At 43.9% G+C, this 18,938-nt stretch overlaps 2 protein-coding genes across 4 annotated transcripts in view; both read right to left on the bottom strand.

The window, feature by feature from the left end:
- slc23a3 (solute carrier family 23 member 3) overlaps positions 1 to 7,472 on the bottom strand; it is an 85,121-nt gene extending 77,649 nt beyond the window's left edge. Inside the window, exon 1 of the mRNA XM_063051359.1 lies at positions 7,230 to 7,472. Coding sequence (XP_062907429.1) covers positions 7,230 to 7,340 — 111 coding nt within the window. The 5' untranslated portion in view covers positions 7,341 to 7,472. The remainder of the gene's footprint in view (positions 1 to 7,229) is intronic.
- Positions 7,473 to 13,905: 6,433 nt separating this feature from the next.
- Positions 13,906 to 18,938, bottom strand: part of LOC134347606 (5'-AMP-activated protein kinase subunit gamma-1-like) — a 63,594-nt gene continuing 58,561 nt past the window's right edge. For 2 of the 3 annotated variants that reach the window (XM_063049962.1, XM_063049964.1), the window contains one exon: positions 13,906 to 15,260. In XM_063049962.1, the coding sequence (XP_062906032.1) occupies positions 15,229 to 15,260 (32 nt within the window). In that variant the 3' untranslated portion in view covers positions 13,906 to 15,228. The remainder of the gene's footprint in view (positions 15,261 to 18,938) is intronic. The other variant, XR_010018208.1, reaches the window with a different exon arrangement.

The raw sequence follows: 18,938 nt of genomic DNA, 5'->3' as shown, positions 1-18,938 counted from the left end.
GCCCTTCTAGTCCATGCCGAACTCTTACTCTCACCTAGTCCCTTTCTTGTTTCAGTCGAAACAAGCAGCTGGGAAGAAGGGAGTGAAGAAATCGGGTAGAAAAAGTCTTTTTTTTTAAACACTACTCGGGGAGAAAGGTCTGCACTGCGCAGGCACGTGATGTAGTGCACCAAGGTTTAAAAACAGACCACCATATACAGCGGGCAGCGTTGTGAGCGGGCAGTGGAGTGAGAGGGAGCAGAGTGGGACGGCTTTGGCTCAACAGATTTTGGCGAGAACAGGCAGAGGCCAGGGTAGGTTCCGGTAAGTTTTTTGTCCAGTTTGCTTAGAGTAGAGAGAATGCCAGGCAGGATGTTGGAATGCTCCTCTTGCAGGATGTGGGAAGTCAGGGAGCCCTCCGGTCTCCCTGACAACGACACCTGCAAGAAGTGCATCCAGCTGCAGCTCCTAACAAACCGCGTTCGGGAACTGGAGCAGGAGCTGGATGACCTCCGGATCATTCGGGAGAATGAGGAGATTATAGATCGTAGCTACAGGGAGGTAGTTACGCCAAAGGAGCAGAGCACAGGAAATTGGGTCACTGTCAGGCGAGGGAAGAGGAAAGGGCAGGCAGAGCAGGGTTCCCCTGTGGCCATTCCCCTCAACAACAAGTATACCGCATTGGATATGGTTGGGGGGGATGACTTACCTGGGACAAGCTGCAGCAGCCAGATCTCTGGCGCTGAGTCTGGTTCTGCAGTGCAGAAGGGAGGGTGGAAAAAGAGGAGAGCAGTAGTGATAGGGAACTCGATAGTTAGAGGTGCAGGTAAGAGGTTCTGTGGTCGTGACAGAGAATCCAGGATGGTTTGTTGCCTCCCGGGTGCCAGGGTCAAGGACGTCTCTGATCGATTGCATGACATTCTGAAGTGGGAGGGTGATCAGCCAGATGTCGTGGTGCACATCGGTACCAATGACGTAGCAAGGAAGAGTGAGGAGGTCCTGGACAGTGAGTATAGAGAGCTTGGTAGGAAGTTGAAAAGCAGGACCTCGAGGGTGGTAATATCAGGATTGCTGCCTGTGCTAGGTGCCAGTGAGGGTAGGAATAGGATGCTCTGGAGGATGAACAAGTGGCTGAGGAACTGGTGTAGGGGGCAGGGTTTCAGATTTCAGGATCATTGGGCAGGTGGGACCTGTACAAGAGAGATGGGTTACACTTGAACTACAAGGGGACCAATATCCTTTCAGGGAGGTTTGTTAGTGCTATTGGGGAGGCTTTAAACTAGATTTGCAGGGGGATGGGAACCAGAGTGCCAGAGCTGACAGTGTGGCTGAGGTGAAAATAAATGATGTTAAAAATTCAAGCAAAGCCGCAAATAGAAAGTTTGTGAGTGGTGGTAAAAATCTTCTGAGGTGTGTCTATTTCAATGCTAGGAGTATTGCGGGGAAGGCGGATGAATTGAGGGTGTGGATTGACACGTGGAATTATGACGTTATAGCAATTAGTGAAACTTGGCTACAGGAGGGGCAGGACTGGCAGCTTAATATTCCAGGGTTCCGATGTTTCAGATGTGATAGAGGCAGAGGAATGAAAGGTGGGGGAATAGCATTGCTTGTTAGGGAAAATATTACAGCAGTGCTCAGGCAGGACAGATTAGAGGGCTTGTCTACTGAGTCCTTATGGGTGGAGCTGAGAAACAGGAAAGGTGTGGCCACATTAGTGGGATTGTATTACAGACCACCCAATAGTCAACGAGACTTGGAAGAGCAAATCTGCAGAGAGATAGCAGGCAACTGCAGGAAACATAAAGTTGTGGTGGTAGGAGATTTTAATTTTCCACATATTGATTGGGACTCCCATACTGTTAGGAGTCTAGATGGGTTAGAGTTTGTAACATGTGTTCAGGAAAGTTTTCTAAATCAATATATGGAGGTACCAACTAAAGGGGATGCGATATTAGATCTCCTATTCGATAACGAGTTAGGACAAGTGATGCAAGTGTGTGTAGGGGAGCACTTTGGTTCCAGTGATCATAACACCGTTAGTTTCAACTTGATCATGGATAAAGATAGATCTGGTCCTAGGGTTGAGATTCTAAACTGGAAGAAGGCCAAATTTGAAGAAATGAGAAAGGATCTAAAAAGCGTGGATTGGGACAGGTTGTTCTCTGGCAAAGATGTGATTGGTAAGTGGGAAGCCTTCAAAGGAGAAATTTTGGGAGTTCAGAGCTTGTAGGTTCCCGTCGGGATTAAAGGCAAAGTGAATAGGAATAAGGAACCTTGGTTCTCAAGGGATATTGCAACTCTGATAAAGAAGAAGAGAGATTTGTATGACATGTATAGGAAACAGGGAGTAAATAAGGTGGTTGAGGAGTATAAAAAGTGCAAGAAATTACTTAAAAAGGAAATCAGGAGGGCTAAAAGAAGACATGAGGTTGCCTTGGCAGTCAAAGTGAAGGATAATCCAAAGAGTTTTTACAGGTATATTAAGAGTAAAAGGATTGTAAGGGATAAAATTGGTCCTCTTGAAGATCAGAGTGGTCAGCTATGTGTGGAACCAAAAGAAATGGGGGAGATCTTAAATGGGTTTTTTGGATCTGTATTTACTAAGGAAATTGGCATGAAGTCTATGGAATTAAGGGAAACAAGTAGTGAGATCATGGAAACTGTACAGATTGAAAAGGAGGAGGTGCTTGCTGTCTTGAGGAAAATTAAAGTGGATAAATCCCCAGGACCTGACAGGGTGTTCCCTCGGACCTTGAAGGAGACTAGTGCTGAAATTGCAGGGCCCTGGCAGATATATTTAAAATGTCGGTGTCTACGGGTGAGGTGTCGGAGGATTGGAGAGTGGCTCATGTTGTTCCGTTGTTTAAAAAGGATCGAAAAGTAATCCAGGAAATTATAGGCCAGTAAATTTGACTTCAGTAGTGGGTAAGTTATTGGAGGGAGTTCTAAGAGACAGAATCTACAAGCATTTGGATAGACAGGGGCTTATTAGGGAGAGTCAACATGGCTTTGTGCGTCGTAGGTCATGTTTGACCAATCTCCTGGAGGTTTTCGAGGAGGTTATCAGGAAAGTGGATGAAGGGAAGGCAGTGGATATTGTCCACATGGACTTCAGTAAGGCCTTTGACAAGGTCCCTCATGGGAGGTTAGTTAGGAAAATTCAGTCACTAGGTATACATGGAGAGGTGGTAAATTGGATTAGACATTGACTCAATGGAAGAAGCCAAAGAGTGGTAGTAGAGGATTGCTTCTCAGAGTGGAGGCCTGTAACTAGTGGTGTGCCACAGGGATTAGTGCTGGGTCCATTGTTATTTGTCATCTATATCAATGATCTGGATGATAATGTGGTAAATTGGATCAGCAAATTTGCTGATGATACAAAGATTGGAGGTGTAATGGACAGTGAGGAAGGTTTTCAAAGCTTGCAGAGGGATTTGGACCTGCTGGAAAAGTGGGCTGAAAAATGGCAGATGGAATTTAATACAGACAAGTGTGAGGTATTGCACTTTGGAAGGACAAACCAAGGTAGAACATACAGGGTAAATGGTAAGGCACTGAGGAGTGCAGTAGAATAGAGGGAGCTGGGAATACAGATACAAAATTCCCTAAAAGTGGCGTCACAGGTAGATAGGATCGTAAAGAGAACTTTTGGTACGTTGGCCTTTATTAATCAAAAGTATTGAGTATAAGAGCTGGAATGTTATGATGAGGTTGTATAAGGCATTGGTGAGGCCAAATCTGGAGTACTGTGTTCAGTTTTGGTCACCAAATTACAGGAAGGATATTAATAAGGTTGAAAGAGTGCAGAAAAGGTTTACAAGGATGTTGCCGGGACTTGAAAAATGTGTTACAGAGAAAGGTTGAATAGGTTAGGACTTCATTCCCTGGAGCGTAGAAGATTGAGGGGAGATTTGATAGAGGTATATGAAATTATGATGGATATAGATACAGTGAATGCAAGCAGGCTTTTTCCACTGAGGCAAGGGGAGAAAAAAACCAGAGGACATGGGTTAAGGGTGAGGGGGGAAAAGTTTAAAGGGAACATTAGGGGGGGCTTCTTCACACAGAGAGTGGTGGGAGTATGGAATGAGCTGCCAAACGAGGTGGTAAATGCGGGTTCTTTTTTAACATTTAAGAATAAATTGGATAGATACATAGATTGGAGGTGTATGGAGGGATATGGTCCGTGTGCAGGTCAGTGGGACTAGGCAGAAAATGGTTCGGCACAGCCAAGAAGGGCCAAAAGGCCTGTTTCTGTGCTGTAGTTTTTCTATGGTTTCTAAAATGTGGTCAGATCTTCATACAAGTCACAATAATAGGCAAACACAATCTGCCTAAACTAATAACACGCAAACAATTGAACTTCTTCTCGCCAATACTGAGTACACCACTTAAACAACCACAGTCTAGGTTCAAAAAAGTATGTGAAACTTTGGGGTTTTGCCGTCAACAAAAGCTATTTGGGCGTCAGGTATTCCAGTCAATGAGATGAGATTGGAGGTGTGGGTTGTAGAGGCCCTATAAAAAACGCACATAAAGTCAGGTAACTGACAGAACCTTCTCTTCTCAAGAAACTGGAAAAGGCTACAAAAACATTTCTAAAGGCCTGACCATTCATCAGTCCACAGTCAGAGAAATTGTCTACAAATGGAGGAAATTCGGTACTGTTACTACTCTCCCTAGGAGTGGGTGTCCTGCAAAGATCACACCAAGAGCAATGCAGAAGGGGGTGAAAAAGAACCCAAGAATAATAGCAAAAGACCTGCAGAGTTCTTTGGACAATCAAGAGAAAATCTGAACAAGAATGGTTTTCATGGAAGGACACCACAGAGGAAACCACTGCTCTCCAAAAAAACAATGGTGCACGGCTCAAGTTTGCAAAAGACCATTTATATTTTCCACAATGCTTCTGGGACTGTGTTCTGTGGACAGATGAGAATAAAGATTTAGAGGATGAAATTGTCTAAATAATTGTACGAAGGCAGTCCACTGTCAGAACTAAGTGTCTGCAATGACTTTGTTCATTTACAATTAATCAAAGGAACATGGCAGCGTACACTGGATGAATTTCTCCATTGATAACTGTTAAAAACTAATACATTGTTTTATAGTGCTGTAGAGGTATTGTTCTTATTTGTTCTATATTTCATTTAAATACATAAATTCTTACTCAGTTAAATGTAACTAATGGATGCCTATATATATATAGCGAATGTATGTAGGCTTTTCTCCTCGGGTTGGGTGAGACTAGAAATAGAAGTCAGAGGTGAGGGGAAAAAGTTAAATATTTATGGGGATGTTGCTGGGACTTGAATAGGAAAAGGTTAAATAGGTTAGAACTTTATTCAGTGGAGCATAAGAGAATGAGGGGAGATTTGACAGAGGTATACAAAATTATGAGAGTATAAGTAAGGTAAATGCATGCAGACCTTTTCCACTGAGGTTGGGTGAGACTCAGACTAGAGGTCATGGGTCAAGGATGAAAGGTGAAGTGTTTAAAGGGAACATGAGGTAGAATTTCTTCACTCAAAGGGGGCTTAGAGCGTGAAATGAACTGCCGGTGGAAGTGGTGGATATGGTTTTGATTTCGACATTTAAGAGAAAATTGTATAGGTACATGGGTGGGAGAGGTATAGAGGGGTATGGAGGGCTATGGTCCAGATGTAGGTTGGGGGTACTTTGCAGAGTAACAGTCCTGCATGGACTAGGTGGGCCAAAGAGCAGGTTTCTGTGCTGTAGTGCTCAGTGACTCTATGACAGGACATTCTAACATTCCGTGCTGACTCTAGCCAAACATTAAGTTAAATGCCAGTCAGTAATCGTGGGTTACGTTTTTACAGACTTCCCCAGCAGCACAGTAAGGACTCCTCGGGAAAGTGCGAACACAGAGGAAGTGAAACAGGTATCCTCTCCGTTACAAACACAACCTGTATATAACAGCTTCAACATAAAAGAAAAGGTATCAAAGTTCAAAATTCAAAGTCAATTTGCTATCAATGTACTTATATTTATTGCCCTGAGTGAGATTCGTGTTCTTGCAGGCATTTACAGGAAAATAAATACAATAGGTTAATACCAAACCGTGTGAGGCATTGCTGGAAGGAATAAGCTTTAAGGACAATCTGAGTTGATGGAAAGGTTATACGGTCAACAACTTGGAGAAAGGCCCATTAGCCCACTGAGTCTGTGCTGACCGTTAACTCCAATGCTATTTTTAAACTCTACACATGGCCATTAACTTTTCCCAGATTCTCTCACTCACCATTTCCCCAGGTAGGCAATTAACAGCAGTCAATTAAGTTTAAAGTTCAAAGCTGATTTATTATTAAAGTAAATATATGTCACCACATACTATCTTGAGATTCATCTTCTTGCAGGCACTTAGAGGAAAATAAGAAATAAAATAAAATTTATGAAAACCTTGTCCTGAAGAAGGGTCTCAGCCCGAAATGTCGATTGTTTATTCATTTCCATAGATGCTAGGACTGGCAAACAACCAATGTGCAAGAAGACAAATCATGCAAATAATAAAATAAAAGTAAATTAACTCAACAATCCATCTACCCATGGGATGTGGGAGAAAAACTGGAAGATGAGAGAGGGAGGGGAATCCCATGTCGTCACAGGGAGGGGGTGTAGACTGCACTGGAACCCATGTTGTTCGAGTGGTGAGGGGAGGGAGGGGAATCCCATATTGTCACAGGGAGGGGGTGTAGACTGTGCTGGAACCCATGTTGTTCGAGTGGTGAGGGGAGGGAGGGGAATCCCATATTGTCACAGGGAGGGGGTGTAGACTGCGCTGGAACCCATGTTGTTCGAGTGGTGAGGGGAGGGAGGGGAATCCCATGTCGTCACAGGGAGGGGGTGTAGACTGCGCTGGAACCCATGTTGTTCGAGCAGTGAGGCAGCAGCCCTACCGGCTGAGCTACTCCTTTCAGTGGAAAGTCCAGAGTTTGGGAACTCAGTCGACTCATACAGCACAGAAACAGGCCCTTTGGCCCATCTAGTCCATATCAAACTATTGTTCTGCTCAGTGCCATTGACTTGCCCTCCATACCCCTCCCGTCCATGTACCTATCCAAACTTCTCTTAAGTATTGCATTCAGACACATCCACCACTTCCGCTGGCAGCTTGTTCCACACTCTCACCGCCCTCTGGGTGAAGAGGCTCCCCTTTAATCCAAACTGAGGGTAGATCGATAGGAATGTATGATGCCAATGGTTTTTCTTGCTCAATTCTTACATACCTGCACTGCACACAAGGCACTAAGTATCCAGGGAGGTTGCTGGTGTAATGGGTAGCGAGCGATCGCTGGTTTCCTGGCCAGGCTTGGCTCTGATCTCTGGGTGCCCTCCATTAACCCCTGCGGTCATCAGTCCGCTTCCACAGATGACGCTTGAACTGGCCCACGACCCTCTGGTACACACAGGCCTAGGCTTGAGCGGAAAGGAAAGGGAGAGAGGACAAGGGGTGAGAGATGAGCTCGCTGATCTCCTGGGCAGCATTATGCAGTCTAAGTGACCTTTGCACCCTTTGTGTGGGATGAGACGCAAATAAATTTACCATTAACCTGGATGATCCGACCGGGTAATCTAAACTCATTCCATTCTTCATTAAAGTTCGAGACTTCTCTGCTTTGACTGGGCAGTCCGCTTAACTATATCAAGATTACAGCCCGAGTAAGCACTGGGCAGCCTGATTAACTATATCACATTGTCCCCATCTCAGTTCTGTTGTTAATTTACTTTCCTTATCATGCTTCTCAACGTTATCTGCAGTCTGCAATTGGATGGGAAATGTTGGGAAGAAGGTCAGCAATTGAAGATACTTGCCACAGAAAGATGCTTTCGGTCAGCGTCCGTTACAATTGTCAGGATTTGTCTTGGATATCGAGCACATTGGCTGTTTGTTGGTCTTTGTTTTTGTATTTCTTTATTTTCCTGTAAACGTCTGCAAGAAAATGAATCTAAGGTGACATAGACGTACTTTGATCATAAACCTAATTTGACTTTGAATTTGCACCCTCTCTAAATCCTCGACATCCTGTAATGTTCTGCACACAATACTCCAAACAGGGCCTAACCAAAGTTTTGCAACATGACTTCCTGATACTTATACTTAATGTCATCCATGGCAGAAGCTTATATATAAGTATATGCCACGTCCGCATATGATATAAACATACGAGGGGTGATTGATAAGTTCATAGTCTAGGGTAGAAGGAGAAGGAGTCAATTTTAGAAAACCTAGCACATTTATTTTTCAACATAGTCCCTTCCTACATTTACACACTTAGTCCAGCGGTCCTGGAGCATACGGATCTTGGACCTCCAGAAAGTGCCCACAGCAGGGGTGACTAATAGGTTTCTGGCCTAGGAGATGTGTTATACAGCTCTTGTTATATGCACATGCAGTTCAACTCTTTGAGTGATTATGCAGAAAGGTTAATAACTCATCAGTTAATAACTCATCAGGGGTGATTGATAAGTTTGTGGCCTAAGGTAGAAGGAGATGAGTTATTAACTTCAAACTTTCTGCGTAATCACTCAAAGAGTTGAACTGCATGTGCATATAAACGGATGTATAACTCATCTCCTTCTACCTTAGGCCACGAACATATCAATCACCCCTCAAATAATTTGCCTTCTTTACCGGCCTATCTAGTTGCATGGCCACTTTCAGCAAGCTATGGACTTGGGCTTTGTACTACTTTGTATTCATCACTTTGCCATCATCAAGGACATCTTCAAAAGGCAATGCCTCGAAAGGGCAGCGTGCATCGTGAAGGACCCCACCACCCAGGATAGGCTTCTCCTCATTACTACTAGATGGGAGGAAGTACAGGAGCTTGAAGACACACACTTCTTCCCATCCGCCATCAGGTTGCTGAATGTACCATGAAGCCGTGAACGCTAGCACACTAACTTGCTCTCCTTTAGCACTACTTAGTTATTTTTGATCTTTCCTGTTGTAATTTATAGCTTGTGTTATGTATTGCACTGGACTGCTGCTGCAAAGCAACAGATTTCATGACATTTGTCAGTGACAATAAAGCTGGTTCTGAATCTAGGACCAGGGTGGTTAAGGGTGAGCCATGGTCTAATTGGCTTTTGGCTTATTATTGTTACCGGTACTGAGGTTCAGTGAAAATCTTTGTTTTGCATGTCACTCAGACAGATCATTTCTCCAAATCAGTGTCTTGAGCTGATACAAGAGAGACGCAGTAACAGAATGCAGAATATAGTGCTAACATTCAGAGGGAGTGCAGTGCAGGTAGACAATCAGAATCAGGTATATTATCACTGACACAGACATAGAGTCACTGAATCATACAGCACAAAAACAGGCCCTTCTGTCCATCTAGTCTATGCCGAACTGCTAGTCTCATCGACCTGCACTGGACCATAGCCCTCCCATCTATGTTCCCTGATGTCTCTGGGCCTCTACTCACTGGAGTTTAGAAGAATGAGTGGGAAATCTCATTGAAACCTTTTGAATACTGAAAGGCCTAGATTGAGTGGATGGGAGAGGATGTTTCCTATGGTGGGTGAGTCGGGAACCAGAGAGCACAGGCTCAGAATACCAAGGATGTCCCTTTAGAGTGGAGATGAGGAGGAATTTCTTTCTGTGCTGTATTTTTCTCTGACTCTTCATATGTATGTGGCAATGAATTCCACAAATTCACCACTCTCTGACTTAAGAAATTCCTCCTCATCTCTGTTCTAAAGGATGTCCTTATATTTTGAGGCTGTGCCCTCTAGTCTTAGACTTCCCGCCATAGCAAACATCCTGTCCACGTCAATTCTGTCTGGGACTTTCAATATTCGATGGGTTTCAAAGAAGTCATCACTCATTGTTCTAAACTCCAGCAAGAACAGACCCAGAGCCATCAAATTCCCTTCATAGATTAATCCTTTCATTCCCAGAAACATTATTGTGAACCTCCTCCAGACCCTCTCTAATGTCAACACATCCTTCCTTAGATAAGGGGCTCAAAGCTGCTCACAAAACTCCAGGTCTGTGCAATGTCATAAAGTGTCAGCATTATATCCTTGCATCTTCCGTTCTATAACCAAGCTGGACTGTGGCAGGAAAGGTGTAACTAAATTATAGATACACCCAGAGGCTTTTCCTGGTGTCTCATAGCACTGAAACAGGTCATTCTGCCCACTTTGAGTATTTTATACTTTATTGTCACCAAACAATTGGTACTAGAACGTACAATCATCACAGCAATATTTGATTCTGTGCTTCACACTCCCTGGATTACAAATATTAAATATTAAAGCTATTAAAATAGTTAAAATTAGTAAATATTAAAAATTTAAATTATAAATCATAAATAGAAAATAGAAAAATGGGAAGTAAGGTAGTGCAAAAAAACCGAGAGGCAGGTCCGGATATTTGGAGGGTACGGCCCAAATCTGGGTCAGGAGTACGCCTGTTGCTGCCCCAGAAAAGCATGCATCGTGATCAAAGACCCCACCCACTCCAAATTCTCACTCCTTCCCTCTTCTATCAGGCAACATGCAAAAGCCTGAAAGCACAAGCCACCGAGCCCAAGGACAGCTTCTACCCCACTGTTATCAGATTATTACATGGTTCTTTCTCTGTTGGGTCTTGACCTCACAGTCTATCTCGTTATGGCCTTAGACCTTATTGTCTGCCTGCTCTGCACTTTATATCAAATTTCTACAGATGGACAGTGTCTATATTTCCTTTGATTTGGTATGTCACCAACGACTTCACTAAGTTGTTACTGAAATACTGTGGAGAGCATTCTAACTGGTGGCATCACTGTCCGGTCTGGAGGAGCCACTGCACAGGATCAGAAAAAATGCAGAAAATTGCAAACTCAGCCAACTGCGTCATGGAGAATAGCCTCCCCACCATCACGGACACCTTCAAAAGGCAATGCCTCGAGAAGGCAGCATCCATCGTCAACCATCAGGACTTGCCCTCTTCTCATTGCTACCCTCAGGGAGGAGGTACAGGAGTCTGAAGAATGTCTAAGGGACAGCTTCTCCCTCTCGGCCATTAGATTTCTGAATGGACCACGAAACCCACCTCACCTTTTGCTTTCTTTTGCATATGACGTATTTTTTTCTAATTCTTATTGTAACTTATAGTAATTTGTATGCATCACATTGTATTGCTACCACAAAACAACACATTTCATAGCGTATTTCAGTGATAATATACCTGATTCTGATTCTGATTCCAATTCTGTTGTAGGGTAATGGAATTGGGGGGAATGTACATAATTCACAACCACCGACATTGAGTTAGGGTTTTCTTTAAGAGGTGGTCTGACACGTATTACATGAAGTTCCGTTACCACACTTTCTGTGTTCAGGTTTTGGAGTACAATAAATGAGTTGTTACGATTTTTCTTAAATATAAAATGCCGCACGTCATTTTATTTGCGAAAACCTACTTTGGTAACCCTAAGGCTCCAGGACAATTCCAGAGAAATTAAACATGTCGGCCAACACAGTTATTTTGAAACTGCCAGAACTTTGGGAACAAATGCTGTTGCTTAGTTTGTACAAGCCGAGGCCCATTTCGCCTTGCCAGAAATCACTGCCAACAACACCAAATATTTCTATGTGGCAGTGTCACTCAGCAACTCCACGGCTGTGGGAGTGGTGAGTCTACTAGAACATCCACCTGAACACAATAAATCTGATCACTGAAAACTCACCTTTTACAGACTCCTGGACTTTCAGAGTCTGAACACGCCTAACAATTGCCCTCCATGCCCGGCCCGGCCTCAGTGATGCTGGGCCATCGGAGCTAATGGACCAAACGCTGTCTCTCCTGGGAAATCACCATCTTTTTATTTTTAAAGAAATCTTCATGCAGCAAATGCCCGATCAAGTTCACATAGCCCTCACTCATACACCCGTAAAGGAGCTTGCTAAAATGGCTGACACTCAGCCAGGCAACAGTGCATAATTCCTCCTCTTTTCACTACCTCATTAAGCACAGTCAGCAAGGCTTCCAACATAAGCATGTGAAAGAGACTACTAACTAATGCTGAGACCATTTTGGATGACCCTGGTTCTGGGTTTTACCACGCTTTCTTTGGTATGAACATTAGGAAGTATCGACCACCTTGCATCTTCGACAGTGCCAGCGAAACAGGACGTCAGAGGTCTGTGAACAATGTGGGTTCCAGCTGCCCGTGTCATCTACTGTTTATTATGGACACCCTTTCAGGGCGACACTTTCTGTGTGACACAGCAATGAAACCTCACTGGAGGCCGCTAATGGCAGCAAGGTTCAGTGTGATGTTACACATGTGACTTCATCCTAACTGAAGTAGTTACACCTCTGCTCAGCGCAGATTTCCTGTGAGCCCAAGGACTGCTAGTTGATCTTAAGAACTGCCGGCTTGTGGATGTCGAGGACTGGGTCGTTACCCTGCTCCTCCAGTTAGTTCCTCACAATGACTCTGTCAAGCGCGTGCACCACCACATGTGAATTTACTCGACTGCTGGGCGAATTCCCAAACCTCACCAAGCCCACATTCTCCACAACAGCACAAAACATGGGGCTGAGCATCACATTCCCACAACTGGCCCACCAGTCCATGCCTGCACGCATAGACTGGACCCAAAGATAACATTTGAGATGATTGTCGATCCCTTCAATTTTTTTGTAGATACAAACTTGCTCAAGAAGTGAAATTGTTTCATTTGCACTCTCAGTTGTTTCTGGTGTTTCCAAGTCTGAATGTTTGAAGCCACAGTGAGCGAAACAGTTCTGAGTTGTCTTACTGCTTATTTCTTGCCAACTATCAGTGACCAAGATCACTGCTTTTTGAACACAAACTGAATCCTCTTAAAAACTGTTTACTCTAAGCATGGGGTGTGTCTAATGGCTACACGACAGGCGTGCAACTATGACACAACTTAGAAAATGTTTGGCAAGTTTCCTGCCCCAATTATGTGGCATATTAGCCCAAATAAATGAAGGGAATCCCGGCTATTTCCCTGATTGGTTTTTGTTCACATTGAGCACATTTACAAGGAGTGCTACCACAAGAAAGCAGAGTCTATCACCAAGGACCACCACCAGCCAGACAATGTGCTCTTCTCACTATGACCATCAAGAAGGAGGTACAGAAGCCTTAGATTCCACACCACCAGGTTCATGAACAATCGAGCACCTGTGCTCCATCCGCCACAACGGACAGGATCTCCCAGTAGCCACCCACTTCAACTCTCCTTCCCATTCCCATTCAGATATGTCCATACATGGCCTCCTCTACTGCCATGATGAGGCTAAACCCAGGTTGGAGGAGCAACACCTCATATACCGTCTAGGTTGTCTCCAGCTCCTTGGTATGAACATAGAATTCTCCAACTTCCGGTAATTCCCTCCCCCTCCCTTCCCCTATCCCTATGTCACTCTGTCCCCTCTCCCAGCTGCCTATAACCTCCCTCATGATTCTGCCTCCTTCTACTACCCAGTGTGCTTTCCCCTATTCCTTCTTCACCTTTCCTGCTTATCCCCTCCCTGCTTCCTCTCCCCCACCCCTTTATCTTTCCCCTTACTGGTTTTTCACCTGGAACCTACCAGCCTTCTCCTTCCCACCCTCCCCCCACCTTCTTTATAGGGCCTCTGCCCCTTCCCTCTACAGTCCTGACGAAGGGTTCCCGCCCGAAACATTGACTGATCATTTCCACGGATGCTGCCCGACCTGCTGAGTTCCTCCAGCGTGTTGTGAGTGTTGCTTTGACCCCAGCACCTGCAGAGTATTTTGTGTTCATGAACAGTTAGTACCCTTCAGGCTCCTGAACCAGTGTGGAGAGCAGATCTCACCCCAACACTTAAACTGATTCAACAACCTATGGACTCATTTTCAAGGACTCCACAACTCATGTTCTCAGTATTATTTATTTATTTTTCACTTTTTTTTTTGTTATTTGCACAATTTGTCTTACTTTGCACATTGGTTGCTTTTACTCCTTGCTATTTTATAGTTTTTCATAAATGTCATTGTATGCTTTATTTTCCTGTAAATGCCTGCAAGAAAGTGAATTTCAAGGTAGCATATGGTGACATATTTGTACCTTGATAATAAATTTACTTTGAACTTTATTCTGCGGAAACTTATAATGCATTGAGGTCTGGTTTAGGTACCAGGGGTTTCTGACACCACCAACCATTTATACCTCTCAGATCTTTAACCCCTACCACCCAAAATGTTGATAATAATGGTGGTTAGAGAACACCAGCATCTCTGAGATCCCCTCATTCTGAAATAGGTAATCGATCCCCTATCAGCAGGGCTGCATGGTAGCCCGCCTAGCATTTAGCGCAATGTTTTACAGCAAGAACAATCACCGATCGGGGTTCAATTCTTGTCGTTGTCTGTAAGGGCTGGTACCTTCTTGCCTTCACTGTGTGGGTTTACCCCAAGTGCTTCAGTTTCTTCCATATTCCGAAGACATATGGGTTTGGGTTAGTAAGCTGTGGACTTGCTATGTTGGCACTGGGAGCACGGCGAGACTTGCAGTGTGTACCCAGCACATCCTCGGACTGTGTTGGTCGTTGTCACAAATGACGCGTTTCACTGCATATTTTGATGTTTCGATGTCCATGTGACAAATAAAGGCAATCTCTCTTTCATTGAATCTGTGTCTGAGAGCTTCCTGCATAGAGGATCAGCCGTGACTCGGGACAGGTTTTCACAGGCCCTCGATACACCCTGGTAGAAATAGGCATTTTTATGTTTATCGCTTATCTTCCAAACTTTCAAACTATCAATTTAACAGCACATGTCTGATTGTTAACCATGGGGTTGAGCTAATTAGTTTCACTGCATACCCCCCACACCACACTGAAGCAACCTGTAAAATCAGCATACAACTTCAATCTAAATCTGTGCTTCTAATCAAGTGCAAAACAAGAATTAAACGACAATCATAATTGCATTTTGTTTATGGTGAACCTCATTTCTATTGTGCATCAACTTAACTTCCTTCTCCTGCTATCTCGATCTTCAACCCAAAGGTGCTGCAGAAATAGTATAGACAGGAATATAGCCTTAAAGAGCAAGCTTAAAACAGGACATTAAAGCCTAAGACTGTCACTGTAGGAAATCCTTTCCCGTGAAGATCATGGAAAGGTTGGCATTTGTCAGGAAGCTGTTCCTGCTAGGAGTGTTCCTTCTCTGAAATCCGTTTACATCCCATCAACGCATGATCTGCGTGCTCCTGAAAAGCGTACTGATCTCAGGTGGAATGCAGGAACTGGCCCTTGGGATCTATAGAAATAAATGGCAGAGAAATGAATTAAGTTATACATCTGAGGGAGTCATAGAGTCATAGAGCACAGAAGCAGCCGTTTCGGCCCATCTAGTCCATCCTGAACTATTCAATGGCTTACTGCTTACTTTGAGCTCAAATGTCACCTCCCCCCACTCCCCAGCTGAAATGTTCACCCATCACTGCGGTTTGGCAGCCGATCTGGACTGTGAGTCTGTCAGTGAGAAGGGCAATGAGGTGCCACAGAAAGAGCCTCTGTCTGCCTCATGACTCATGAGAACTAGGGTCAATTCTCACATCCAGAGTCGCCTGCATGGAGTCTGCATGTTTTACTTGTGAATGTGAGCAGGAACAGCTTCTTCATCAGATTTATGGAACCTACCTTATTATTCCTTTTATTTATTTATTTTTCATAATTTAGAGTATGGATTTGCACTGTACTTCTGCTGCAAAATGACAGATTTCACATCATCAAGGGGCTGACAATGTCTTCCCTCGGACCCTGTGTGAGGCTAGTGCAGAAATTGCTGGGGTATTGAAATCAACCTCAGCCTTGGTAGGATTGGAGGATAGCTAATGTTCTTCCATTGTTGAAGAAAGCTTCTAAAGGTAATCCAGGAAAATGAGGGCCAATGAGTCTGACTTCAGTTGTGGGGATGTTTCTAGATGTATTCTAAGGGACCAGATATATTAGTATTTGGATAGACAAGGACTGATTTGGGATAGTCAACAAGGCCTTGTGTGTGGTAGGTCATGTCTAACCAGGGAGGAGATTGCTGAGCCTCTGGCGATGATCTTTGCATCATCAGTGGGGACAGGAGAAGTTCCAAAGGATTGGAGGGTTGTGTATGTTGTTCCCTTATTCAAGAAAGAGAGTAAAGATAGCCCAGGAAATTATAGACCGGTGATTCTTACCTCAGTGGTTGGTAAGTTGATGGAGAAGATCCTGAGAGGCAGGATTTATGAACATTTGGAGATGCATAATATGATTAGGAATAGTCGGCATGGCTTTGTCAAAGGCAGGTCGTGCCTTACAAGCCTGATTGAAGTTTTTGAGGATGTGACTAAACACATTGATGAAGGCAGAGCAGTAGATGTAGTGTATATGGATTTCAGCAAGGCATTTGAGAAGGGACCCTATGCAAGGCTTATTGAGAAAGTAAGGAGGCATGGGATCCAAGGGGACATTTCCTTGTGGATCCAGAACTGGCTTGCCCACAGAAGGCAAAGAGTAGTTGTAGGTGGGTCATATTCTGCATGGAGGTCGGTGACCAGTGGTGTGCCTCAGGGATCTGTTCTTGGACCCCTACTCTTCGTAATTTTAATAAATGACCTGGATGTGGAAGTGGAGGGATGGGTTGGTAAATTTGCTGATGACACATAGGTTGGAGATGTTGTGAATAGTGTGGAGGGCTGTCAGGGGTTACAGAGGGACATTGATAAGATGCAAAACTAGGCTCAGAAGTGGCAGATGGAGTTCAACCCAGACAATTGTGAGGTGGTTCATTTTGGTAGGTCAAATATGATGGCAGAATACAGTATTAATGGTAAGACTCTTGGCAGTGTGGAGGATCAGAGGGATCTTGGGGTCTGAGTCCATAGGACACTCAAAGCTGCTGCGCAGGTTGACTCTGAGGTTAAGAAAGCATATGGTACATTGGCCTTCATCAGTCGTGGGATTGAGTTTAAGAGCTGAGGGGTAATGTTGCAGCTATATAGCACCCTGGTCAGACCGCACTTGGAGTATTGTGCACAGTTCTGATCACCTCACTACAGGAAGGATGTGGAAACCATGGAAAGGGTGAAGAGGAGATTTACAAGGATGTTGCCTGGATTGGGGAGCATGCCTTATGAGAATAGGTTGAGTGAACTCGGCCTTTTCTCCTTGGAGCGAAGGAGGATGAGAGATGATCTGATAGAGGTGTATAAGATGATGAGAGTCATTGATCATGTGGATAGTCAGATGCTTTTTCCCAGGGCTGAAATGGCTAGCATGAGAGGGCACAGTTTTAAGGTGCTTGGAAGTAGGTACAGAGGAGATGTCAGGGGTAAGTTTTTTACGCAGAGAGTGGTGAGTGCGTGGAATGGGCTGCCAGTGACGGTGGTGGAGGCGGATACGATAGGGTCTTTTAAGAGACTCCTGGATAGGTACATGGAGCTCAGAAAAATAGAGGGCTATGGGTAGCCCTAGGTAATTTCTAAGGTAAGGACATGTTCCACACATCTTTGTGGGCCGAAGGGCCTGTATTGTGCTGCAGGTTTTCTATGTTTCTATGTTTCAATTTTATAGAATTTTTCTAGGAAGTTACTGGGAAAGTTGATGTAGGCAAAGCAATGGATTCTGTCTATGTGGACTTCAGCAAGGCCTTTGAAAAGGTCCTGCATAGGAGGCTGGTCAAGGAGGTTTATTTGCGTGGCATTCAGGATGAGGTAGTAAATTGGTTTAGACATTGGTTTTGTGGGAAGTGGTAGTAGGTGGTTGCCTGTCTGACTGGAAGGCTGTGACTAGTGGTGTGCCACAAGGATTGGTTCTGGGTCCGTTGTTGTTTGTCATCTGTATCAATGATATGAATGATAATGTGGTAAACTGGATCATCAAATTTGCTGATGACACCAAGATTGAGGGTGTGGTGGACTTCAAGGAAGACTATCAAAGCATGCAGTGTTTTCTGGAACAGCTGGAAAAAATAGGTTGAAAAATGTAGACAAATCGGAGGTGTTGCACTCTGGGAGGACAAACCAGGGTAGGACTGACACGGAGTGTAGTAGGGCACTGAGGAGTGCAGTAGAACAGTGGGGTCTGGGAATACAGATCCATAATTCATTGAAAGTCGCGAAGTGGGTAGATAGTGTCGTAAAGAAAGTTTTTGTCACATTGGCCTTCATAAATCAAAATACCGAGTACAGGAGTGGAGATGTATGTTAAAGTTGTATAAGATGTTAGTGAGGTCCAGTTTGGAGAATTGTGTGCATTTTTGGTCACCCATCTAAAGGAAAGGTGTAAATAAGATTGATAGAGTACAGAGAAAACTTACAAGGTTGCTGCCGGATGCGAGGACCAGAGTTATAGGGAAAGATTGAATAGGTTTGGCTTTTATTCCCCAATGTGTATGGACTCACTTTCAAGGACTTGAAAATTCATGTTCTCACTTAGTTAATTTATCGATCTATCTATCCATTTATCTATATGTTTATTTATTGTTTGCTTATTCATTTATTTGCTTGTTTATTTTTAAAATTTTTATTCGCACACTTTGTCTTCTTTTACCCATTGGTTGTTTGTCAGTCTCTGTTTTCATTGATTCTATTGTATTTCTTTATTTTTCTGTGAATGCCTGCAAGGGAATGAATTTCAAGGTAGAATATGGTGACATATGCATATTTTGATAATAAATTGACTCTGAACTTTGAATAATAACTTTCTGCTGGGTTTTATCCTCACAGAGATCACACCAAAAGCCCACAATTTGGTGGGATAACTGGCCACTGGTGTGTAGATAAGTGGTGAATTCTGGGAAAGCTGATGGGAATGTGGGGAGAATGTAAAATAATATGTGATTAGTGCATACAGAAGAGAGCTGGAAAAAAAAGCCTGCAATATCATGAAGAATCTTACCGACACTGCTTCCAGACTGCCCCAATCCTTTGAGGGAAGAAGCTACACAGCATCCACACCA

The sequence above is a fragment of the Mobula hypostoma genome, chromosome 6 (genome assembly GCF_963921235.1).
Source record: "Mobula hypostoma chromosome 6, sMobHyp1.1, whole genome shotgun sequence".
NCBI classification, from domain to species: Eukaryota; Metazoa; Chordata; class Chondrichthyes; order Myliobatiformes; family Myliobatidae; genus Mobula; species Mobula hypostoma.
This window is presented reverse-complemented; position numbering and strand designations above follow the sequence as displayed.